At 47.0% G+C, this 25,993-nt stretch overlaps 1 protein-coding gene across 1 annotated transcript in view; it reads left to right on the top strand.

Moving 5' to 3' along the window:
- Positions 1–19,464, top strand: part of ASTN2 (astrotactin 2) — a 783,945-nt gene extending 764,481 nt beyond the window's left edge. The window contains exons 23-24 of the mRNA XM_056860152.1: positions 1,016–1,199; positions 19,045–19,464. Coding sequence (XP_056716130.1) covers positions 1,016–1,199; positions 19,045–19,282 — 422 coding nt within the window. The 3' untranslated portion in view covers positions 19,283–19,464. The remainder of the gene's footprint in view (positions 1–1,015; positions 1,200–19,044) is intronic.
- The last annotated feature ends 6,529 nt before the right edge of the window (positions 19,465–25,993 follow it).

Genomic DNA, 25,993 nt, shown 5'->3' with positions numbered 1-25,993 from the left:
CCAACCTCCAGGTACTAGCTGGGGATCTCCTGCTATAACAACTGATCTCCAGCTGATAGAGATCAGTTCCTCTGGAGAAAATGGCAATTTTGGCAATTGGACTCGATGGCATTGAAGTCCCTCCCCTCCCCAAACCCTGCCCTCCTCAGACTTCGCCCCCAAAACTTACCACAGGTGGCGAAGAGGGACCTGGCAATCCTACCAAGGCTGGCTGGTTAGGAGGCAGGACAGCTAGGGTTGCTAGGTTGCTGGAATTGGTGGACAATTGCCCGCCGATTCACTGGGCTCCTCAGAGTGGCGATTGCACATGCGGCGGCCGTGCAATGTGATTACGTCACTTCCGGATTTACCCCCAAAAGTGCCGCATCGCGACGGGATACTTTAGCACTCAAACTCCCAAAATGTGTTTTGGGGAGTTTGAGTGCTAAAGCATCCAATCTAGGGTTGCCAACCTTCCAGTACTATCTGGAGGTCTCCTACTATTACAACTGGTCTCCAGCTGATAGAGATCAGTTCACCTGGAGAAAATGGCCTCTTTGGCAATTGGGGCATTGAAGTCCCTCCCCAAACCCCGCCCTCCTCAGGCTCCCCCCCAAAAACACCTCCCGCCAGTGGTGAAGGGGGACCTGGCAACCCTAATCCCATCACAGTATGGCATTTCCGGGGTAATCCTGGAAGTGACATAATCACGTCGCACTCAGCCATGCGCACAGGATCGCCACCCCAGCCTCACCCCAAAAACCTCCTACCTGTGGAGAGGAAGGACCTGGCAAGTCTAAGAGCACCTGAAGCAGGCACAATGACCCAACCCAGCCTGTTGTGCTCCATGCCACCCACATATTTGGCTTCCTCGCCTCTTCTCTCTCTTGCTGGGGTTTTGCAAGTGTGCAGGGCTCCCTGCTTGTATTTCCAAGACAGTCCTAATGGGGAAAAAGCCCTTACCATAAAATCTGCCCTCCATATACACACAGCTCCCTTTACTCACATCCTCTTCCTCTCTGCTTGCTTTTTTCAGAGATTGCCGATAAGATCTACAATTTGTACAATGGCTACACCAGCGGGAAGGAGCAACAGACCGCCTACAACACGCTGATGGAGGTCTCGGCGACGATGCTTTTCCGCGTCCAGCACCATTACAATTCCCACTATGAGAAGTTTGGAGACTTTGTGTGGCGCAGCGAGGATGAGCTCGGCCCCAGGTAGTTTCCTTCCGGCCAGTTTTCATCTTTTGTTACCTTGCAGGCTTAACTTGGATTGTGTGTGTGTGAAGAGCCGTCAGGTCGCTTCCGACTCATGGCGACCCTATGAATCAATGTCCTCCAAAATGTCCTATCTTTAACAGCCTTGCTCAGGTCTTGCAAATTGAGGGCCATGGCTTCCTTTATCCCAACCTTTTTTTGACCAGGGACCACTAGGACTTTTTTGTTCAGTGCAGGGACCCCAAGGTTCAAAATAAAAATTCTGAGAATTTGAAAATAAACTTTAATCATAACTGTTAGTTAAACATTAAACTTAGAATAATATTTGAATATATATTTTTATAATAGAGAACTTTTCATTGAAAATATTAATTTATTATGGGTTTATAACTTTGTTTCGCGGACCTTAATTTAGTTCTCACGGACCCCTGGGGGTCCACGGACCCCCAGTTGGGAACCAGTGCTTTATAGAGTCGATCCATCTCTTGTTGGGTCTTCCTCTTTTCCTGCTGCCTTCCACTTTTCCTATCACGATCCTCTTTTCCAATGACTCTTGTCTTCTCATAATGTGACCAAAGTATGATAGCTTCAGTTTAGTCATTTTCGCTTCTAGGGTCAGTTCAGGCTTGATTTGATCTGTAACCCACTGATTTGTTTTTTGGCAGTCCACGGTATCTGTAACACTCTCCTCCAACATCACATTTAAAAGGAATCTACTTTCTTCCTGTCAGCTTTCGTCATTGTCCAGCTTTCACACCCATACAAAGTAATAGGGATTATGATGGCATGAATTAACGTGATCTTGGTGGCCGGTGACACATCCTTACACTTCAGAATCTTTTCTAGCTCCTTCATGGCTGCCCTCTCCAGTCTCAGTCTCCTTCTGATTTCTTGGCTGCAGTCTCCCTTGGATTGCTGCCGCTGATTTGGGCAGGACTTAAATGGAAGTTAGTTGTGCAGTCGCCGTACAGGTTGGGTCAAGGACGGGCCCTGGGCAGATCTTCAGGCCTTCAGCCCCATCCTGTTTCCCCTCATGGAAATCATCTGTTATTTCAGCTCAACTTAAACCCTACTATCTAAATATAATGCTTTGTAGATCACCTCCTTTTTAGTGCTGACATCCCCAATAAGAAAACCCTTCTAGTCAGGCTTAGTCCTCCGTTATCCTCATTGATGCCCCCCCTGGAAGCATATTATGATAAACACGTGAGAAAGAATAATGATTTGATAACATATGGAGATACAATAAATTCCCAAGGAGAAATAAAACCTTGGCAAAAGATGAAGGGTGAAGGTAAAAATGTACAGTGGTTATTATATTTCCAGCTAGTCTCAAGATTAAAAAAGGACATTCACACTGTAGGAGGTGCAATAAGGGGGTCAGCAGCATTTGAAAATTTGATAACGCAGCAATAAGAACATTTATTAGGATAAATTTATAAGCTGTTACATCCATTTGGCACAGAGACAGAACAAGTTAAAACATGTATGATTAGATGGATGCAGAATTTTGAGGAAGAGATATCTCTCCAGCAGTGGGAATCCTTATGGAGTAAAGACTTAAAATTTACAGCAAGCCAAATGCTAAGAGAAAAGTGGTAACAATTTTTTTATCAATGGTACATTACAGCAAAGGATATTGAGAAAATGGATAAGAATTATAAAGGGAATTGTCGGAAATGGAAAGAGGTGGATGACACCTTTTATCATATGTGGTGGATTTGCAAAAAGACCCCCAAAAAAAGTTTTGGAAAGAAATACATGGTGGAATTCAGAAAATTTTAAAAATTAAATTTGCTATGAACACTAAGAGAAAGCTGCTGGGTATCTTCTCGAAGAGAATACCAAAAGTCTTGGAAGAATTATTTAGATGTATGATAACGGCGGCCAGAGTTACATTTGCAACAAAATGGAAAGCAGAAGACAGTCCGCTGTGGGAAGACTGGGATAGCGAACTGGCAGGGTACCCAGTAATGGCGAAGTTAACACACTATGTGAATAATAGATAGGGTTGCCAGGTCCCTCTTCAGCACCGGCAGGAGGTTTTTGGGGGTGGAGCCTGAGGAAGGCTTAGTTTGGGGAGAGGAGGGATTTCAATGCCATAGACTCCAATTGCCAAAGCAGCCATTTTCTCCAGGTGAACTGATCTCTGTCGGCTGGAGATCAGTTGTAATAGCAGGAGATCTTACATTATTCTTAGACAATGGGGAGAAGAGGAAGAGGTAACTGAACTGATTTACATCTAATGTCATGTTTTATATTGTATCAACAAATGTTCAAGAGAAAAAACAATTAATTGAATAGTGGGTAGATGACAATTATATATGAACTTATTATGATTATGATTATTTATTCATTTATTATTATTTATTTTATTATGTTTAGATGTATTTTTAGATTTATTATAATAATTGTCACCACTTAATGGTTATTATTTCATCACTTTTTCAAAACAGTTCTTAATATTTTTAGCATTGTCATTGTTTATAATATTATACATATATTCCTTGTTATCTTTTTGTTTATTTAGGAAATTGGATTATGTTTTTAATTTCTGATGTTTTCTTTGCTTTTAACTAATTGAAATAAATCTTTTTAAAAGAGTGGGTGAGAGAAAAGAAACAGAAAAAAAGCTCCTTCTTCTCCAACATCCCATTACCTACGCTGGTCCACCAGGTGCCACAAACAAGACATAAAGGCAACAGTCCTCCCCAATATTTATTGGTAGACTGCCTTTGAACATGGTTGTTCCATTTAGCTAGCGAGGCTGGCAGCCCATTCCTGAGGAGTCGAAGCTCCCTCCGTCAGATTCAAGTAGGAATGGAGAGCAGAGGCTTTGTATCCCAGTGAAAAGTTGGGAGGAGTGTTGTAAAGAATGCTTGACTGGGGTAAGAAGACTCACATTCCATTCCTACTCATGTCTAATGAAGGGAGCCTTGACTCTCAGAAGCTTATATCCTGAAAATCTTGTGGGTCACGAAGGTGCTACTGGACTCGAATCTACCTGTTCAGAATACTTTTTTTTCCCTCTAGAAGTAATGAGAAAGATGAGGAAGTAGGTGGTGGCTTATAATTGCACCAATGTTCACTCTTTTCTTCCCACAGTGTGGTTTTAGGAAGGAAAGTTGATCTCCCCCCACCCCACCCCATGAAGCTTGTTGAATGCAGTTAGGAGACGGCCTCCTCTCCCACTCCACCTTCCCCTCTCCCCTCAGCAACTGGGTATTAATAAATAATACCCATATAGTCCCAAATCAATAGGGTCACCATCCTCCAGGTACTAGCTGGAGATCTCCTGCTATTACAACTGATCTCCAGCCGATAGAGATCAGTTCCCCTGGAGAAAATGGCCGCTTTGGCAATTGGACTCTATGGCATTGAAGTCCCTCTCCTCCCCAAATCCCACCTTCCTCAGGCTCCGCCCCTGAAACCTCCCGCCGCTGATAAAGAGGGACCCAGCAACCCTACAAATCAACTATTTACAACTCTTCGGGGCATAAATTGGAGCGAGTCTCCAACAGAGGGTGACACTAGTTGTAATTTCTTCAATGGCACATCAGCCTCCCCCTATTGTGGCTATTGTTCCTGTGTCTCCTCCCCATTCCCCATTTCCTTTATTATAGCACTAAATGCAAATTCAGCTTTTGAAGCCTTCCTTTTAACAACCCAGATAATCATTTCTTCTCTTGGACTAAGTGGGAATTTCTCAAATCTCCCTTTCTGCTCAGAGGCAGTTGAAGATATCTTACTTCCAACTACATTTTGTAACAGAGTTGCCAACCTGCAGGTGATGGCTGGAGATAGTTCACTATTACAACTGATCTCCATGTGACAGAGATCAGTTCTCCTGGAGAAAATGGCCACTTTGGCAAGTGGACACTATGGCATTGAAGTCCCCACCCTAAAAATCTCCAGGTATTTCCCAACCCAGAGCTGGCAACCCTATTTTGAAATCTCACCCTTCCCCCATGGAGCTCAGGGCAACACAAAGATCTTTCCTCCTCCATTTTATCCTCAGGACAACCTTCCGGGGTAGGTTAGGTTGAGAGGATGTGGCTTTCCCGAGGTCACCCAGTGGGTTTCATGACACAACAATGATTGGGGAAGAGTAGCCTTGGGTTTTTCCAGTGGGTAGGGTTGCTAGCTCCAGGTTGGGAAATACCTGGAAATTTTGGGGGCGGAACCTGTGGAGCGTGGGGTTTGGCGTAGGGTGTGACTTCAATGCCATAGAGCCCAACTACCAAAGCAGCCGTTTTCTCCAGGTGAACTGATCTCTATTGCCTGGAGATCAGTTGTAATAGCAGGAGATCTCCAGCCACCACCTGGAGGTTGAGCAACCCTACCAATGAGCCAAATAGTATATGCAATTGCAGCTTGGTGGGGACACAGGTGGGGACCACAGATCCAGCCTGAGTGCTCTGTGATGTGGGTCACAGGGGGCAACCACCTGTTTTGCATGCTGAAGGTCCCCAGTTCAGTCTCGGACATCTCCAACGGAAATTGTAGAAGGCCTTTCTCTGCCTGAGCTGGTGCCGCCAGTCTGCATAGACAAGCCTAAGCTACCAACAATTTGACTTCCTTGGTTTGACTTTTCGCCCAGAATTTTCATCATTGAGTAGTCCTCCTCCCTTCTTTTATCTTACGGTCTGGCTTTAGCGAGTGAGCCAAGCTGCACTGCCAGAGAATGCAAAGGCCTTTGGATTGTGGACTTCCTGCCCCAGGATGTGTGATGGCTGCCAACTTGGAAGGCTTTAAGAGGGGGATGGACATGTTAATGGAGGATAGGGCTTATTCATGGCTGCTAGTCAAAAAGAATACTAGTCATGATGCATACCTATTCCCTCCAGGATCAGATGAGCATGCCTATTATATTAGTAGGGTTGCCAACTGCCGGTTAGTAGCAGGAGATCTCCTGCTAATTCAACTGATCTCCAGCCGATAAAGATCAGATCACCTGGAGAAAAATGGCCGCTTTGGCAATTGAAGTCTATGGCATTGAAGTCCCTCCCCTCCCCAAACCCCGCCTTCCTCAGGTTCTGCCCCCAAAATCTCCCGCCGGTGGCAAAGAAGGACCTGGCAACCGTATATATTAGGTGCATTGAAACACAGGCAGGATAATGCTGCTTCAGTCGTCTTGTTTCTGGGCTTCCTAGAGGCACCTGGTTGGCCACTGTGTGAACAGACTGCTGGACTTGATGGACCTAGATCTGATCCATCATGGCCTTTCTTATGTTCTTATGTTTAGTCGCTGCAAGATGAGGCCTGTGCACCCTTTCCTAAAAGAGGTGTGGTCAGGACCGCCTGCTGCCCTCTTCCCACTACTGGAGGAGGACTTCTGGCTGCTGGGTGGCATCTCGTATGCCCCCGGGGCACTTTTCCGAAACGTTTCGGCCTCCTCCCTGTGAGCCAAGTTCCACTCGCCTGCTTCATTTCTCCAAGAGCCCCGTCAGTTCCCGAGGCCTTGGAGAAAGGAGAAAGCAAGCGAGCCCAGACTTTTCCAGGGGATGCTTCTTAATGAGATTTTAATTGACAGGCTGTTGGCATTCTCAGGGAGTCGTTTATTCCACCACCCCCCTTGAAATGTTTATCATAGGATCCACCGACCAGCAGTAAACGTTCACGTTGTAAAACTTTGTGACAAGAGGGGAGGGGAGGCTGTTGCATCTGCACAATAAACATATCACGCCAGAGGCCTCCGGAGGCCAGTTTTGGGGGAAGTCGCAGGTTGCCGCGAACAGCTGCTTGCAAGAGGATGCGGAGCCTGTCAGCTGTCCCAAGCAGACGGTTCACATTAAGGAGACGGGAACAGGCTGAGCTTCTCCGTGGCTTTGCTTATGAGTCTGCCATCTCTGCACCTCCTTCAGTATCAACCCGATAAGCGTCCCTTGGCCGCAATCAAACAAGTGAGAAACCCCGGCAAGAATCTTACCCTTTTATTCATTCCCCCTGTAGCAAACAAACTGAATCGCTACATTAGCAAAAATATAACACGGGGCAATTCAGTTCTGCTCCACAGCAGGGACTCACTGGCCTTTTATGCATGGCTGTTTCCCTCATGGTCACCCCTTTGACGATCTTGGGCCTTTGTTCTGATTATGCATGCCGCTTCCGACCATCAGGGATTGCCCTGCGTTTCCCCACGTTTTCAAATTCGAGGTAGAACAGGTCCCTGGAAACTAGGGTTGCCAACCTCCAGGTGCTAGCTGGAGATCTCCTGCTATTACAACTGATCTCCAGGCAATAGAGATCAGATCCCCTGGAGAAAATGGACGCGTTGGCAACTGGGCTCTATGGCATTGAATAGGGTTGCCAGGTCCCTCTTTGCCACCGGTGGGAGATTTTGGGGGTGGAGCCTGAGGAGGGCGGGGTTTGGGGAGGGGAAGGGACTTCAATGTCATAGAGTCCAATGGCCAAGGCGGCCATTTTCTCCAGGGGAACTGATCTCTATCGGCTGGAGATCAGTTGTAATAGCAGGAGATCACCAGCTAGTACCTGGAGGTTGGCAAACCTAGCATTGAAGTTCCTCCCTTCCCCAAACCCCGCCCTCCTCAGGCTCTGCCCCCAAAACCTCCCGCCGGTGGCAACCCTACTGAAAATGCAGGCAAAACAAGGGGAAACGCAGGGGGAGAGCGAGGCAACCTCTGACCTCTGCACAATCGAAACAGAGACCCGTCGGAGGGGTGACTGTGAGGGAAACAGCCATGCATAAAAGGCCACTGGGAAGATTTCCTCAGCCACCGGCTATTTTGTATGATGGAAACAGCAAGTTTAAAAGTACTGTTAAGGAAACAGCAAGTGCTGGTCAGTGACACAGGGCCAAACTAGATGTGATGGAGTCCTCGCATCAGCCACCAGAACATCGCCGCCATTTTAAAGTGACACAGCATGGCGAGCTGAGGGGCTTTTCTTTCCCCCACATGTGCCTTTTCAAGGGCCAAAACAGCCACAGGACCACATGACTTGGGCCCAGATGTCCTACTCTCTCTACCTCTGGCATCATAAGGAAGGTGCATAACAACCAGAAACAGGGCTTTTTCTGTGATGGAACCTCACCTTTGGAATGCCCGCCCGCTTGAGGCTCACCCGGCAGCTGCTTTACTTCCTTTAAATGCCAGGCCAAAACACTTATTTTTACCCATGCTTTTACACTTTTACACTGATGAGGTTTCATCATTTTTATCTGTTCTTATGTTCTGCTACTAGTCTGAAGACTGATATAGGGATATACTTTTAGAAGAACTGGTTGGCCACTGTAGGAAACAGGACGCTGGACTAGATGGACCGCTACCATGATCCAGCAGGGCTCTTCTTTAGTACTTAGGGTGTTGATGTTTGGTGCTTTTTTTGCCTCTATCTTGTGGTTGGTTTGTTTGTTTTTGCCTTTTTACAAGGTTTTAGTGTTGATTGTTCCTTCGTTGTTGTTTTTTATGATTTTGTTGTATCTTGTTTTTTGACTTAGTGAACTGCCTCAAGCAGGTGTTCAGAGAAGCGGCCTATAAAGTTGCTAAATAAATACAGTGCAAGAAGCTATACAATGCTTGTGTTTGCAAGGCTCACCAAAAACATAACAGCCAGCTGTCAGCTGTGATTGGTCTGTGTGCTCTAGAGAGGGACAAAGGAAGTTCAGTCATTGGTGTCAACAATTTTAAATGAAGGGTAGCAAGGCTGAGAGATACTCACTGCACTGGGCTAGATAAACCACCAGTATAAGGTTAGATGATGGACCAGTGGAATGAAGATAGATAAACCCCCGGTATGAGGTTAGATGGTGGCCCAGTGGAGTGAGATTAGATAAACTCCTAGTATGAAGTTAGATGATGGACCAGTGGTTTGAGGTTAGATGGACCAATTGAATGAAGTTAGATGGTGGACTAGTGGAATGAGATTAGATAAACCCCTGGTATGAGGTTAGATGATGTTCCAGTAGTGTGAGGTTAGATTGTGGAACAACGATTTGAAGTTGGATGATGGATGAGTGGAATGAGGTAGCATCGCAAGAGCTGATGATACCAAGACCCCTTTCCCCTCCATGTCTACACTAATATTGTGCAACACAAGATCAGTGAAGCACAAAACTGCCCTCCTCTAGGAGATGTTGCTGGAAGAAGAAATTGACCCGGCTTGCTTAACAGAAATATGGCTGGGAGGAAACGACGTGGTTTGTCTCTCCCAACTAACACCCTCTGCTCATGCTGTCCTCCACCAACTCTCCACAACTTTGTGAGTCCTTCAACTTCCATAGACTTCCAGTGCAAACTACTACTGGTGTTGACTGTATGATCCTAGGGACTAAACTCAGATTAGCCATTCTTCTTGTCTACCAGCCGCCTGGATCCCCAGTGGGCACACATCACAAGTTAGCACAGGTATTGTTGGATGTGGTATTGGAAACTCCTAGACTGATAGGTCTGAGGGACTTCAATATCTATGCCAAGGGTACCTCCACCAGGACCAGCCCAGGAATCTATAGTCTCTTTGTCTGACTTGGGTCTCTACCAAATTGTGTTGGGTCCAACACATGAAAGAGGTCACACACTGGATTTATTTATTTATTGCACTGAGCAACTAAGGGGTGGTTTCAGGGTTAGAGATTCAACCTGAAGCATGGTCTGACCACTGCCTGCTTAAAGCCAAGGTAAATCCATTGGTCCACCATCTAACCTTATACCAGTGGTTTATCTAATCCCATTCCATTGGTCCACCATCTAACCTTGTGTGTGTGTGTGTGTGTGTGTGTGTGTGTGTGTATTAAGTGCCATCAAGTCGCTTCCGACTCATGGCGACCCTATGAATGAAAGTCCTCCAAAATGTCCTATCTTTGACAGCCTTGCTCAGATCTTGCATATTGAAGGCTATGGCTTCCTTTATTGAGTCAATCCATCCCTTGTTGGGTCTTCCTCTTGAGTTTATCTAATTTCATTCCCCTACATGAGAGGGAGTCTGGTTAAAATGGTCCACCAATGGATGCTCATGAATCCTACTGGATTCCAGAACACTCTAGGGGGTTTTAGGATTCCAAACACATGCTCAGCTGAGACTTCAGTGGTAGTGTGGAATGTGAAGCTCCCTGAAGCTTTCAACAAGTTTCCCCTCTGCAACCACTCCTGTCCCTGTGGCCACCAGCCTCCAGTTTACTATGGAACTGGGTGACACAGTATGGGCTGGGAGACGTCTAGAACAACACTGGCTGTGAACCTGTACCTAATCTGATAGAACCCTCTGTAGAGCCCGTTGGAAGACCTACGAAGCAGCGGTGACAGCAGCAATGTTACTACTCTGCTATTATAGCATCAGCTAGCTCACAACCATTCCAATTGTCCCAAGTAGCTCAGCGACTGCCGACACCAAAATCTGACCTGGATGTCAGTTGTAAGATAGCCACATCAGTAGATAGGACTAATACACCACCTGGTCTATTCATGGGTCATTTTGCCCCAGTTCTGGGTTGCCAGCTCTGGGCTGGAAATACCTGGAGATTTTGGGGGTGGACCTCAGGAGAGCAAGCTTTGGAGAGGGGAGGGACTTCAATGCCATAGAGTCCACTTGCCAAAGCGGCCATTTTCTCCAGGGAAACTGATCACTGTCAGTTGGAGATCAGCTGTAATAGCAGGAGCTCTCCAGCCACCACCTGATGGTTGTATTCAAATGAAGGCTACAAGTGCTAAACAGGAGTTCTGAATTCAAAACCAGAGCACAAGAAAAAATAAACCCTAAATGAGGCTACTAGAATACAATATTGCTGTTTAGAAAAATATATATTGGGAGGTAAAACCTCACAAACACAACCGCAGTTGAAAAAAGGAATTACAAACTGTCTAATATAGACCGCAGTTGAAAAAAGGAATTACAATACAAAGGCTCACTAGGCGTTACAATGAAGTAAACATAGGCGTAAAACGCTCAAATCATATCAAGTCCATACATATAAATTGCAACAATCAAGCAACGGAATCAAGACACTGTGCAATGGGCTTCCGGTATAATTCCCATTTCATGTAGAAATCTAATAATTTCATTTAGACGTCTAATCCAGCCGTCCATGCACACTAGGAAGGTACACTCCTTTATCCTATGAATGAATCTTTGGCATACGGAAGGACTAGAAGCTTGAAAAAATTCTACATGAAATGGGAATTATACTGGAAGCCCATTGCACAGTGTCTTGATTCCGTTGCTTGATTGTTGCAATTTATATGTATAGACTTGATATGATTTGAGCGTTTTACGCCTATGTTAACTTCATTGTAATGCCTAGTGCGCCTTTGTATTGTGTCTATATTAGACCAGTTTGTAATTCCTTTTTTCAACTGCGGTTGTGTTTGTGAGGTTTTACCTCCCAATATATATTTTTCTAAACAGCAACATTGTATTCTAGTCGCCTCTTTTAGGGCTTTTTTTTTTGTGCTCCGGTTTTGAATTCAGACCACCTGAAGGTTGGCAACCCTACCCAGTTGCCATGTTGGATGTTGACAAGATCCTGAGATCAGTGAAGGCCATTACTTTCAGTCTGAATCCTTGCCTATCCTTGCAGCTAAAATCATGTAAGGATCACATCAACAAACCCTTAGTAATGATTATAAATTGGTCACTAACTCACAGCACCTTCCCTCAGCCACTCAAAAAGGCGTTAACAGTCAGCTACTTGAAAAACAATTCCTACAGAAAAATGATGTGGCCAGTTATCACCCGGCCTCTAATATGCCCTTTTTTGGCAAAGTGATTGAGAGAACAGAAGCAGACCAACTCCAGGTCTTCTTGGATAACTCATCTGCTCTAGGCCCTTTTCAGTCTGGCTTCAGGCTAGACCAGGGGTCGGCAAACTCATTAGTCAAAAGAGCCAAATATCAACAATACAACGATTGAGATTTCTTTTGAGAGCCAAATTTCTTAAACTTAAACTATATAGGTAGGTACACTGCTTATTAACTTAATAAACTTTAATTAAAGTTTTAAGTCTTAATTAAACTATAGGTACACTGAATAAAACTTGATATCATACTTAACAGTGATCTTATTTATTGATAAAAATTAAATTGTAAATCCCTGCCATTTCCCCCTCCCCGTCCAGAGTCCTCGTCTGGAGGCCTGGTCTACCGCCATAAAAGCCTATTGGTAGACCTGGCCTCCGGCTGAGTCCCATTGGGAGGCCAGGTCTACCCATTGGCTTTCTTGGCAGTAGACCTGGCCTCCGGAGGCCCATAGAAGCCAATTGGTAGACCTGGCCTCTGAAGGGGGACTTTTTCCCCTCCTCGGAGTCCAGATCTACCGCCAAGAAAGCCAGTGAGTAGACATGGCCTCCCAATGGGACTCAGCCGGAGGTCTACCAAAGGAAGCCCGCCCCGCCCAACAGCTGATAGGTGGGGGGGGGAGCCAGGAACCGCCGAGCCGCCTGCCCAGCAATTGCACAGCTAGAGGGGAGGGGAGGCTTTAGCGTCCCAACCATTAAGGGCAAGGAAAAGGGGGACCCGGCCATTCTCGGCAGGGGGTGGGGAGAGACAGCGTGCCCGCTCTCTCGCTCTCTCAGGTGCGCCGGCTCTGCAGCCCGGCTGCCGGCGCGAGCGGGCGCAAGACCAGGGGCTCCGAACCAAGTTCAGAGAGCCGCACTCAACGGGCCAAAGAGCCGCATGCGGCTCTGGAGCCGCAGTTTTGAGACCCCTGGGCTAGACTATGGGACAGAGACAGCTCTGCTAGCTTTAGTTGATGACCTTCATCTGAGTGAAGAAGATGAAGAAGAAGAGTTGGTTTTTATATGCCGACTTTCTCTACCACTTAAGGAAGAATCAAAACAGTTTACAATCACCTCCCCTTCCCCTCCCCACAACAGACTCCCTGTGAGGTAGGCGAGGCTGAGAGAGCTCTAAGAGAGCTGCAACTAGCCCAAGGTCACCCAGCTGGGTTCATGTGGAGGAGTGGGGAATCAAATCTGGTTCTCCAGATAGTAGAGGCCCTGAATGCTCCAAACCACTGCTCTTAACCACTATACCACACGGGCCCTCCCAAGCCTCTCTGTTGCTCTTATTGAATGGATCTGCAGCCTTTGATACTGCCATCTTATTGAGGTGCTTGGAGGCAGAAGTAGGCATCAGGATGCTTGCTAAACTGGTTCAAGTCATTCCTCACAGATGAGATTCAAGGGTTGCTGTGAGAGACCAGTTGTCATGAGTGTGGGACCTATCCTGTGGAATTCCACAGGGCACAATCCTATCTCCCATGCTTTTCAATCTCAGGACAAATCATTTGTAGCTGTGGGGATGGATGTCATCAATATGCAGATGATACTCAGCTCTATATATCCTTATCCAAACTCTCTGGTGACAGTATAAAGGTAAGGTAAAGGTCCCCTGTGCAAGCACCGGGTCATTCTTGACCCATGGGGTGATGTCACATCCCGACATTTTCTAGGCAGACTTTGTTTATGGGGTGGTTTGCCAGTGCCTTCCCCAGTCAGCTTTCCTTTACCCCCAGCAAGCTGGGTACTCATTTTACTGACCTTGGAAGGATGGAAGGCTGAGTCAACCTTGAACTGGCTACCTGAAACCGACTTCCGTTGGGATTGAACTCAGGTCGTGAGCAAAGCTTTGGACTGCAATACTGCAGCTTACCACTCTGTGGCACGGGTCTCCTCTGGTGATAGTAGAGCTCCTGAATAACTGTCTGGCTGCTGTGGGAAATTGGCTAAGAGTAAACAAGTTGAAACTAAACCCTGAGAAAGCAGAGGTAATGCTGGTTGGGAAGGTGGAGATCTTGAAGGACTTTGCTCTGCCCACTTTTGATGGAATTCAGCTGACCCTTGCTGACTCAGTTAAGAGCCTTGGGGTTGTACTGGATGCAACTTTACTACTGGAGAAGCAAGCTAATGCAATTGCTAAAAAGGCTTTCTTCCAACTCAGCGTAGCCCAACAGATGGCCCCTTATCTTGATAATAGCTGATCTGGCCATCTGGATCCACGCCACAGTAACATCGAGACTAGACTACTGCAATGCACTGTACATCGGTCTTCCCTCAAAATCCATTCGGAAACCTCACTGGCTGCCCATCACTTACTGAGCTCCATCAAAGGTATTAGCTATCACATACAAAGCCCTTCAAGACTTTGGACCCTCATATAGCTGCAAGACCCTATGCTCATCAGAGCAGGTGCCACCCTGCCAATGGGCAAAATCAACAACAGCTCGTTCATGTACAGTATGGTAGTGGTTAAGTGCAGTGGTTTGGAGCAGTGGACTCTGATCTGGAGAACTGGGTTCGATTCCCCACTCCTCCACGTGAGCGGCGGAGGCTAATCTGGTGAACTGGATTGGTTTCCCCACTCCTACACATGAAGCCAGCTGGGTGACCTTGGGCTAGTCACACTCTTTCAGCCCCACCTACCTCACAGGGTGTCTGTTGTGGGGAGGGGAAGGGAAGGTGATTGTAAGCCAGTCCGATTATTCCTTAAGTGTTAGAGAAAGTCGGCATATAAAAACCAGCTCTTCTTCTTCTTCTTCTTCTTCTTCTTCTTCTTCTTCTTCTTCTTCTTCTTCTTCTTCTTCTTCTTCTCCCCCCTTATAGCTCCCACCTTGTGGAATGGCATGCTTGAGGAGGGCAGGAAGCTTCCCATTCTCCTGGCTTTCTGCCAACTATTCAAGAGGGCTTTTCTATGCAAGCACTAGACTTGCACTGTTCTGAACGATTCACAAGGATACTTAGAAAAAATGATTAAGGACTGTAGTCTATACTAATGTGTATCGCTTGTTGAAACTAGGACCCTATAATATTATTTTGCATCATTTAATATGTCATGTCAATACTTATGGTTTGCTTCAGTTCTGTTTTTAGACTTCTGGTTGTTTCCACAACCCAAATCCTATTGCATTATTTATTGACTGTCCCATCCGTGAATTGTATTGACTCACTCTGTGTAATCCACCTTGAGTCCAAGCGAGAAAGATGGACTATAAACAGCATAAATAAATAAAAAAGAATAATGTTCCCCAGCCATCATTACCAAAAGAATGCATTGCAGCAGCACCTTTTACGTGGGCATTTTCTTTTGGGCTGAATCGCATGTTTCTTGAAAAGGGCTGTCATCCATCAGGGTGAATGTGGAGAGAACGGAGATGACCCTCAGCAGCAGGAAGCAGTTGCAGGTTTATGGGGAGAGAATTGCCACGCCAGACTCCCTTTCTGACCCTGCCCTTGAATGACATAAGGAATCACCCATCTTTTTATTGTTCTCCTGTTGTTTTTGGAAAGAGGGGGTCAGATTTCATCTCCAGGTTTTGAAAAGGTGGCCCCAGCAGGCCACAAGGAGAGCTTTGGAAGGGGACCCTGCCTCTGATTTATGGCCCTAAATGGCCCATTCAAGCCATCCTCTGGCAATTTATCACTTTGCTTGCTCTACAGAGATGGCTGTTCCCACTTCCTCTTTCTCCCCTTCATCTCCTCCTCCTTAAAGGGAAGATGTCAGCCAAAGATAAGTCTAACCTTTAGACATTACTTCATTAACCTTTTTTCCGCGCAAGTGAGTCACGCAGGCAGCTTGGCCCAGATCTTCCCAGTAATCCATCTCTGCTTGGTCGTATGGGAGCCCCCACAAGGCCCCCGTTTCCCTCCTCCTCTTTTAAAACCCTTCCTCCAGATTCCCTCTCGAACGTAGCTGCTCCTGCTTCTTCCAGTGGCCCACCCTGGCCAATTCAGTGGGCGGCTGTTTCCCGTAAGCCACACCCTTGGATATTTCTCAGGGGCCGAGATGTGGCCAGCGAGACTGACTGATCCAGGGGGCTGGGCAAGTCTGTGTGTCATAATTCCAACCTTTGTGCGGTCATGCTAAAAACTGCCCGGAGAGCACCGCTGAAAGGACACGTCTCTCCGCAAGGAGTGGAGGACGGCTCTCAACTTGAATGTCTGTTAGTCTGAGAAGGAGGGACTCACATTTAAATTAAATCAAAAGAGTTTCCGTCTGAACATTAGGAAGAACTTTCTAACTGTTAGAGCAGAACAGGCTTCCTCGGGAGGTGGTGAGCTCTCCTTCCCTGGAGGTTTTTAAGCAGAGGCTAGATGGCCATCTGTCAGCAATGCTGATTCTATGACCTTAGGCTGATCATGAGAGGGAGGGCATCTTGGGCATTTTCTGGGCATGGAGTAGGGGTCACTGGGGGTGTGGGGGGGAGGTAGTTGTGAATTTCCTGCATTGTGCAGGGGGTTGGACTAGATGACCCTGGTGGTACCTTCCAACTCTATGATTCTATGATTTTTGTGGAGGCAAACAGTTTAGCATTTGGGGTTTGCATTCTGCACAGGGAAGACATGGAAAGTGAAGAACCCACCTCTGTCTGGCTCATGCGCCTCTCTGCTCTGACCTATTTTTTGCCTCCCTTCACTGATGTGTGTGGCACTCCTTGGAATCACCGTCCACAGGGATGCTTGTGTGTGCGCACAACCACATCAAAACAATAAAAGAAGGTTACAGGACTTACCTGTAGCCGAGATTGCGGCATCCGGGCCGGACGCAAGCGGAGGGGCATCGGACGTTCAGCTTCCCACCCTCTCCGGTCAGGTGCAGGCCTGCTGATTGGGCTGCACGTGGCTGAGAAGCGTGAGGGCGCGGGGAAGGCCCCCCCAAACCCGCTTGGCCAGGAGACTGTCCCGGCCGGTCGGGGGGAAGATCTGTGGCAGAGCGGGAAGGGGGGAATTGGGAGGGCTTACTCCCCCCCCCAAGGCATAAAAAGGGAGCTGGAGAGGGGCAACAACAGCTTCGCCTAAACATCGTCCCACCCACCACGCCCTGAAAAAACTTACTTACGTCACAACTTTAGCGGAAGGAGGCATTTGGGCCGAATCTCTTTGGATAAAGCGGCCTGCGAGCCCCCTTATATCGAAATTTGGGTCCCAATAAGGGACTAGGAAGTGGCAGGCCGTTAGGATCAGGCGGGGTGAGGAGCGTAGTAGGCCACTTCCTAAGCAGCAGGGGCAACACCAAGCGGCACACGCCCAGGTGGTCCCAAAACACTGCTGTTCCAAGCGCTCCCAGTGGGACCACTGGGAGCGGGTAACTTCAGCCAGCAGCGGGTGGCTGATGTTAAGATTCGGCCCTTATGCAAATACGCCAATGTGTCATAAGCTGTTTGTTACAATGTTTGAAATGTTAAGAGTTGTGGCCAAAATTTATACCACACTAAGAAAATCATTTAATCAAAATTCTGAAAATATAAAGTTATGTTGGACTTACCTTTGAGTGGTCTTAGTTGTGCCCGTAGCCTTCGGAACCTAGCCCTGGATCTGCAGCTCTCCCCCGCTATGTCTAACTTGTCATAAAGCTTCCCCAATCAAATAATCCTGTTTAGAATTGCCCGTCTAATGACTCTGCTCCCGACATGTCATTAGCTGGAATTTACATTCCTACCAGGATCTGCAGAAAAGCCCCAAGCTGAAAGAAGAAGAGTTGGTTTTTATATGCCAGCTTTCTCTACCACTTAAGGGAGAATCAAACTGTCTTACAATCACCTTTCTTTCCCCTCCCCACAATTGACACTCTGCGAGGTAGGTGGGGCTGAGAGAGCTCTAAGAGAGCTGTGACTAGCCCAAGGTCACCCAGCAGGCTTCATGTGTAGGAGTGGGGAAATCAACCTGGTTCACCAGATTAGCCTCCGAGGAGTGGGGAATCAAACCTGGTTCTCCAGGTCAGAGTCCACCGCTCCAAACCAATGCTCTTAACCTCTACACCATGCTGGCTCAGCTAGAGTATCGGATCAGGTTTGAGGTGCTGGTTTTGACTTTTAAAGCCTTACACAGTCTGGGACCCCCGTACCTTGGGGACCATCTCTCCTGGTATACCCCCCGAAGGACATTACGTTCTGCTGACAATAATTTGCTGGTGGTCCCCAGCTCTAAGAGTCTGTGGCTGTCCATGACAAGAGCCAAGTCTTTTTTGGCCCTGTCCCCAGCCTGGTAGAAGGCTCTTCCTGGTGACATCAGGGCCCTGCGGGACCTTGAAGAGTTTCTCAGGGCCTGCAAGACAGAGCTATTCCACCAGGCCTATAACTGAGGGCAGCCGCAGCTGTCGCCTCGCTCTCCCGTGCGTTTCTGTGCTTTTTGCCTGCGTTTTCTGGATTCGTGTTTAGCCAGCATCCCGGAAACGTGGGGGAAACGCGTGGGGAGAGCGAAGCTGCCTCCGGCGGTCGCAAAATGCCACCATAATCAAAGCAAAGGCCCGAAATCATTGACGGGGTGACCGTAAGGACATAGCCATGCATCAATGGCCTATGAGTCAGTTGCGACGTGATGGCATACAGCGACAATTATGAAAGGGTAGTGACAGCAACATTGGTAGGTTTTTTGAAAATGATTATTGCTGCTGCCTGTATTGTGACTGTCTTCTGCCCGGTCTGAGAGAGAGAGAGAGATTTATTATTACGGCATTAGCCAGAAAAGATACAAACCTTGTCAATAAAACTGATCACATGATGAAATAATCCCTTTGTACAAAATACAAATTAAAATATATTACTTAAAATTAACCTTATTACCACTAATAACCTTTTCCGAGCAGATTTTTTTATTATGCATGCGGCAAGAAGCTGCAACTCTGTTGAGCTTGGAGTTTCTCCAGGCTCCTGCGCTTGTGGGTCCTTATTGGCTGTAAGGGCTGCAGCTGCCCAGTCAGAGACTTGGGGGTGTGTGGCCTGCGCGACCGAGCGGGCATATAAGCAAGGGTTTGTTACTCAGTTCTCCGGTTCTAGTTCTAGTTCTGTTCCTGCTCCCCAAGTAAAGCAGTTGCTGTTGGGACTCCGGTCTCGTGTCTTGCCCACGCATACATAATAATTTTAATTGCTGCAGGTCTAAGTGTGGTCTTTTCCCTTCCAGGAAAGCTCACCTCATTCTGCGGAGGCTAGAGAAGGTGAGCAGCCATTGTTCAACGCTGCTCCGCAGCGCCTACATCCAGAGCCGGACCGACACCGTGCCCTACTTGTTCTGCCGCAGCGAAGAGGTCCGGCCGCCTGGCATGGTCTGGTACAGCATCCTCAAGGACACCAAAATCACGTGCGAGGAGAAGATGGTCTCCATGCAGCGCAGCATGTACGGCGAGTCCAAGGGGCGATGAGAGGAGGCGGCCGGCCTAGCGGACAGGGGAGATCAGACAGGCGCGCGGACTCTGCGGAGTCGAGGACTTGTAGCATCCTGGAATTTGGGGGAAGGAGACCACACAGGACTTCAAAATGTGGACAGCAGCAAATTGCGAGATTGGCGAGATGTGTTCTCTCTCTTTTTTTGGTCGATTCCCTTTTTTAATTATCTTTTTTTTTTAAAGGAAGGACATCATTTTACTCTGTTTAAAAAAAAGAAAGAAAGAAAAGAAACACCTCTCCTTTTTAATCTTTTTTTTCCCCCTTACTAAATCCCTGGTCTGCATATTCAGAGGCCAAGACGAAGAGGCACAGAGGAAATCAGACAGTGGGAGAGGGGAAGGGGGTCCATAGCTCTAATGGCGAGATCGGGGGGGGGAGCGACTGACCCAGATGGAGCCCTTGCCCGGGACTGGGTCTCGGATAAGTTGTGTGTGGTAAGTGAGGGAGCCAGGAGAAACTACAACATAGAGGAGGCACCATCCAGAAAGTAAAGGTTATGCCATGTAAGAACCAGGCAGGTGCAAAAGACTTTGCTGGTGAACTTTTCAAAATAATCATTTAGAACGAGTAAGAACGCTCCAGGTTTACAGAACTGCTGCTAGTGCAGCCATCTTTAGCAGGGTCCTGACAAGGTGTTCTGTGCATTAAAACATTCATATTACTTCCACCTTTCCCACCTGTTTGGCATTTTTTTCAACCTCTGTTTTTTTTGTTTTTTTGTTTTTTTTAAAGTGTATGTTTCCTGTTTTCTATCTTGGTAAAAGCAAGACATTTTTGGAGAGCACCACCAGGAAGGGGTTAATGTAATTTGTTCAAATCATTATATCCCAACATTTGTCGAAGGGTCAAGGAAGTTCCGAAATATTTAAGGGAGGAAGTAGGAAATGTGCATGCTCAGGGCCTAGAGTTTCCACCTCTAGGTTGGGAAATACCTGGAGATTTTGGAGGTGGAGCCTAGGGAGGGTGGGGTTTGGGGAGAGGACGGACCTCTTACAGTCCACCCTCCAAAGCAGTCCTTTTCTCCAGGGGAACTGATCTATGCCAGCATGGCATAATGGTTAAGAGCGGCGGACACTAATCTGGAGAACCAGGTTTGATTCCACACGCTTCCACATGAGCGGTGTTGTGGGGAGAGGAAGGGAAGGAGATTGCAAGCCGCTTTGAGACTCCTTAAAGATATAAAAAAGTAGGGTATAAAAACCAACTCTCCTCCTCCTCCTCATGTCTAGAGATCAGTTGTAATTCCACGAGATCTTCAGGTCGCACCTAGAGGTTGGCAACCCTAGTGCACACACACCCTCCAATGTTAAAAACAATAAAATCCAGACCTCCCCCCTGCAAAAAAATGACAAGCCACTCAAAATTAAGCAAATCAGCAAAGCATTAAAAGATGTCCAGAATCTGTGTCACTGCAGGAAGCACCGTGCCAAAGGTTCTCTGAATTAGGATGGTCTTGACCCATCATCTGAAGGCCTACCAGCCACATTAGAAAACCTCGTTTCAGCACCATGGCCAAAATGGATCTGTTGTGTATGACCCCCCCCCCCCCATCACACCTCTAATGCTGGAGGCTCCTACAACAACTGACTGGAATCAGAAAAAATCTAAAATATCTACAATAATACTATACTCCTACAGCACTTTCAGTATTTGAATCCTTTTACAGGTGTTCTTTGTCATTATTGTTATGGCTTTGCGTGGTATAGTGATTTAGAGCGGTGGACTCTAATCAGGTGAACCAGGTTCGTTTCCCCACTCCCCCACATGAATGGCAGACTCTAATCTGGAGAAATGGGTTTGATTCTCCGTTTCTCCACATGAAGCCTGCTGAGTGAGCTTGGGCCAGTCACCGTTCTCTCTGAACTCTCTCAGCCCCACCTACCTCACAAGGTGTTTGTTGTCAGGAGGGGAAGGGAAGGTGATTGTAAGGAGCTTTGAGACTCCTTAAAGGTAGAAAAAAGTGGGGTATAAAAACCAACTCTTCTTCTTCTTCTCTATAAGGAATAGGGCTTCCAACCTCTAGGTCAGGGGTGGGGAACATCAGGCCCGGGGGCCGTTTAAGGCCCGCGAAATCATTTGGTCTGGCCCTTCGTGGGTCCTGACAGATCTCTAGCTCAGAAGGATCTAAGACTGGTGATCTGCCCCCTCCCGCAGACAGGAATAGCCTCTATTCAAGACTCTCTCTCTCTCTCTCCCCCTTGCTCCCCCCCCCCAATCCATTCTCTTCCTTGGTAAAGTGATGCTGGCAGTTAAATTTGCAAAAGAAAAGAAATAACTGGGGAGAGGAGCCCTTGGCACCCCTTCTGATTCATCCACAGGCCTCTGGGTTGTGCTTTGCAATTATTCTGGGCTCTTGTCAATCATTTTAACCTCCTCCCCTCCCAGCATCCGTTCCCTTTCTTAAAAACCAATCCTTCCCCTTCTAGCTACCTCCACTGCCTCCCATGCTTTGCACTCATCCTGGCAACGAGAGAACAGGTTAAACAAATATTTCCTAACATTGCAAAACAAACAAACAAGCGCACCGGTCTCGAAACACAGGTAAGGTCTTGTTTGATGCCCTGCCTGGCCTTTTGGTCCTGGGCTGCCTGTCTCTTTTTATGTGCTGCCATGAGAAACCCAAGCCATGGGCAGGCGGAGAGAAGGATCTTGGCAGCTGTCAATCGGCGCTGAATAAACCAGCCTCACCCTTCTACCTGCGGTGGCATCCTGTCCGTCCGGGACCTAGCAGCATCGATGTCTGTCTGTTGCACTTTAATGAATTCAGCCCACTGGTCTTGCCTAACCGGTACCCCTTTTCCCCCCAAAGAACAAGCATCTGCGGGAGGGAAGCCCCTTCCACTTGCAGCTACCAGGGAAGATGGCGAAAACACACACAGGAAATGAAGCTTTTAAAAACATGCTTGATAAAATAATTGTTTTTTTAAATTATTATTATTGTGTGTAGCTATCAGTGTGCATGGTCAGATCGCTGCCTGAGTAGGGTTGCCAAGCTCCAGGTAGTGGCTGGAGATCTCCTGCTATTACGACTGATCTCCAGCTGATTCCCCTCCAAAACAGATATTACCCTTCCCATTCTGGTCCAGGGACTAGAGTTGCCAAGTTCCAGTGGGGCCTGGAGACCTCCTGGAATCACAACTGCTGAGACCAGTTACCCTGGGGGAAATGGCTGCTTTGGAGGATGGACTCTGTGGCATTATACCCTACTGAGGGCCTTCCTCTCCCCAACCCTGCCCTCCCCAGGCTTCACCCCCAGGTCTCCAGGAATTCCCAACCAGGAGTTGCCAACCCTAGCCAGAAAGGTGGTAGAACTTGAACATGAAACTATGAAAGCAAAAAGATTTTGGAGGGAAAATGTCATTGGGTCAGTCACAAAAAAACTATTTTATAGTCAGCCTTCATCTTCTCCAGGCTGATCAGTCACTGGGGCCTGGTATTAGGGCTGCCAACCTCCAGGTACTAGCTAGAGATCTCCTGCTATTACAACTGATCTCCAGCTGATGGAGATCAGTCTGCCTGGAGAAAATGGCCGCTTTGGCCATTGGATTCTATGGCGTTGAAGTCCCTCCCCTCCCCAAACCCCGCCCTCCTCAGGCTCCGCTCCACACACCTCTTGCCGGTGGTGAAGAGAAACCTGGAAACCCTATGCCCGAGGACTTTACAAGCTGAGAACCAAACTGCGCCTAATCCTGGAGTACTGTGCTTCAACTCCAAACATTTAATGTTGTCCTGATTTGCTAGACAGGACGTGCTCTCTGTAGGGTTGCCAACTCCAGGCTGGTAAAATTCCTGAAGATCTGAAGGTGGAGACTGGAGACAGCAGGGTTTGTGGGCAAGAGGGGTCTCAGCAGGATATAAAGTAGGGTTGCCAGCTCCCTTTTGGGGAAACACCTGGATATTTTGGGGGGTGGAGCCTGGGGAGGGATCACAGTGGGGTATGACACTACAGAGTCTGCCCTCCAAAGTGGCCATTTTCTCCAGGGGAACTGATCTCTGACACAGAGATTAGTTGTAATTCCAGGAGAATTTCAGCTCCCACTTGGAGGTTGGCCACCCTAGTATAATCTGAACAAAACTGGCAGCATACAGCATAAGCCGTGCAAAAATCTACTCAAGAAAGTAAACACAAATGCCACTACAACAATTTGGGTTGCCAGGTCCCTCTTCACAACCAGCGGGAGGTTTTTTGGAATGGAGCCTGAGGAGGGGGGGTTTGGGGAGGGGAGGGACTTCAATGTCATAGAATCCAATTGGCAAAGGCGGTCATTTTCTCCAGGTGAACTGATCTCTATTGGCTGGAGATTAGTTGTAATAGCAGGAGATCTCCTGCTACTACCTGGAGGGTATGAACTATAAATATATATAAAGGTTAAGTTGTTATGTTAGTAGCCATCAGTGCTTGTGTTTTTTTCTTTTATACTACCTGGAGGGTGGCAACCCTAACAACAATACATACACATTCACACTGACATGCAGTAAATATGCTATTACAACAATTGTTGACCTAGTTATATTCCTTCATTTTTCCAGTAAGGCAAAGAAAGTACAAATGTAACGTAGGCTGTTACCGCACTAGGTATTCCCAGCAATGTATCAAGAGTTTGGAAATGTTCTAAAAAACATCGCTTTAAAAGGGTTTTTGGATGCCACGGCTAAAAAATGGTTGGAAGACGTCTTCACAGCTAAAGGGGCCAAACAAAGTGCGAACAGTATTTTTTATAACAGTTTCAAACTCTTAATACATCGGTGGGAATACATAGAAAGTGCGAGCAGTATTTTTTATAACATTTTCAAACTCTTAATACATCTCTGGGAATATCTAGTGCGGTAATAATCGTTCACAAAAACATTGCAACAAAAAGAAGCATATTTTATTTTTTTCTTCTCAATACTGTTGTGCCAAATGGGCTCAATGAAAATGTAGACTGGGCTGCATACATGTGACTGTATACCTTTAAATGACACTATGTTGCAAATGAATATCAGGACCAGGTGAAAGCAGTTACATTTGACCAGAACTCTGGCGAAGGAGTAAAATGTTACGGCTCCAAGGAATTTATGTCTGTAAACAATGTTTGCATGGGGTGAGTCAGAATTTTGACTGATAATAGGCTATACTAGTTGTGTGGCTCTATTTTGACATGGGAGTTAATTAAATGTTTTAATTGTAGAGGGGAACTGAAAAAGCCAGGAACTCCTCCTGGGCGGGGCGAAACGACTCCAGTTCAGGCAGCCCAGTTGTCTTCTGTCTCCAATACACAGCCTTTGTGCAGAACTTTCCTGCAATAGAGATAAAAGGATTACAGGAACGCTCAAGCGCGAACTTTGTATGTTGAACTCACCTTGGGCTGAGGCATGGAACTGTTCTTTGCAAAGTCCCTTTTTTCCTCATTGCTGCGAACTTTCTTTGCTCTACTGGAAAAATGAAGGAATATAACTAGGTCAACAATAGTTGTAATAGCATGTCAGTGTGATTGTGTATGTATTGTTGCAGTGGCATTTGGATTTAGTTTCGGGAATAGATTTTTGCACTGCTTATTCTGCATGCTGCCAGTTTTGTTTGGACATTAGTACAGCATAGAGTCTTCTTGAGTTTGGTTTTAACCACACACACAGAGAAACCTTTATTGAAATCATATTGGTTTTAACCCAGGGTTGCCAGGTCCCTGGCGGGAGGTTTTTGGGTGTAGCCTGAGGAGGGTGGGGTTTGGGGAGGGGAGGGACTTCAATGCCATAGAATCCAATTGGCAGAGGCTGTCATCTCCAGGTGAACTGATCTCTATTGGCTGGAGATTAGTTGTAATAACAGGAGATCTCCTGCTACTACCTGGAGGGTGGCAACCCTAACAACAATACATACACATTCACACTGACATGCAGTAAATATGCTATTACAACAATTGTTGACCTAGTTATATTCCTTCATTTTTCCAGTAAGGCAAAGAAAGTACAAATGTAACATAGGCTGTTACTGCACTAGGTATTCTCAGTGAAGGGTGGGGTTTGGGGAGGGGAGGGACTTCAGTGCCATAGGCTCCGATTGCCAAAGCGGCCGTTTTCTCTAGGTGAAGTGATCTCTATCGGCTGGAGATCAGTTGTACTAGCGGGAGATCTCCAGCTAGTACCTGGTGGTTGGCAACCCTATTTTAACCCTAGTATAATGCCATGGAGTCCACCTTCCAAAGCTGCCATTTCCTCCAGGGGAACTGAGTCTGGCAATCAGTTATAATTCTGAGTGATCTCCAGGCCTCACCTGGATGTTGGCAGCCTTATCAGGCTTGTGGTGCTGGGGAGGAAAGGGTTAACCCCCCACACCTTTGTGCCTATTGGAAACCATGCACACAAACACAGAGAACTGTTTTAAGTCTGGGGGGGGGGATGGGGGATGGCACCATAAAGATAGCCATCCGTTTCCCTCACTGGGGCTTTCAGAAGTCCAGGTGGCGGCATGTTCAATTGGGAAGGGCCGTGGCTCAGTGGTACAGCATCTGCTTGGCATACAGAAGGTCCCAGGTTCAATCCCCAGCATCTCCAGTTAAAGGGACTAGATAAGCAGGTGATGTGAAAGACCTCTGCCTGAGACCCTGGGGAGCCGCTGCCGGTCTGAGTAGACAATACTGACTTTGATGGACCAAGGGTTTCATTCAGTATAAGGAAGCTTCATGTGTTCATGGGGAAACAAACAG

This window comes from Euleptes europaea, chromosome 14 (assembly GCF_029931775.1).
Source record: "Euleptes europaea isolate rEulEur1 chromosome 14, rEulEur1.hap1, whole genome shotgun sequence".
Taxonomy (NCBI): Eukaryota; Metazoa; Chordata; class Lepidosauria; order Squamata; family Sphaerodactylidae; genus Euleptes; species Euleptes europaea.
This window is presented reverse-complemented; position numbering and strand designations above follow the sequence as displayed.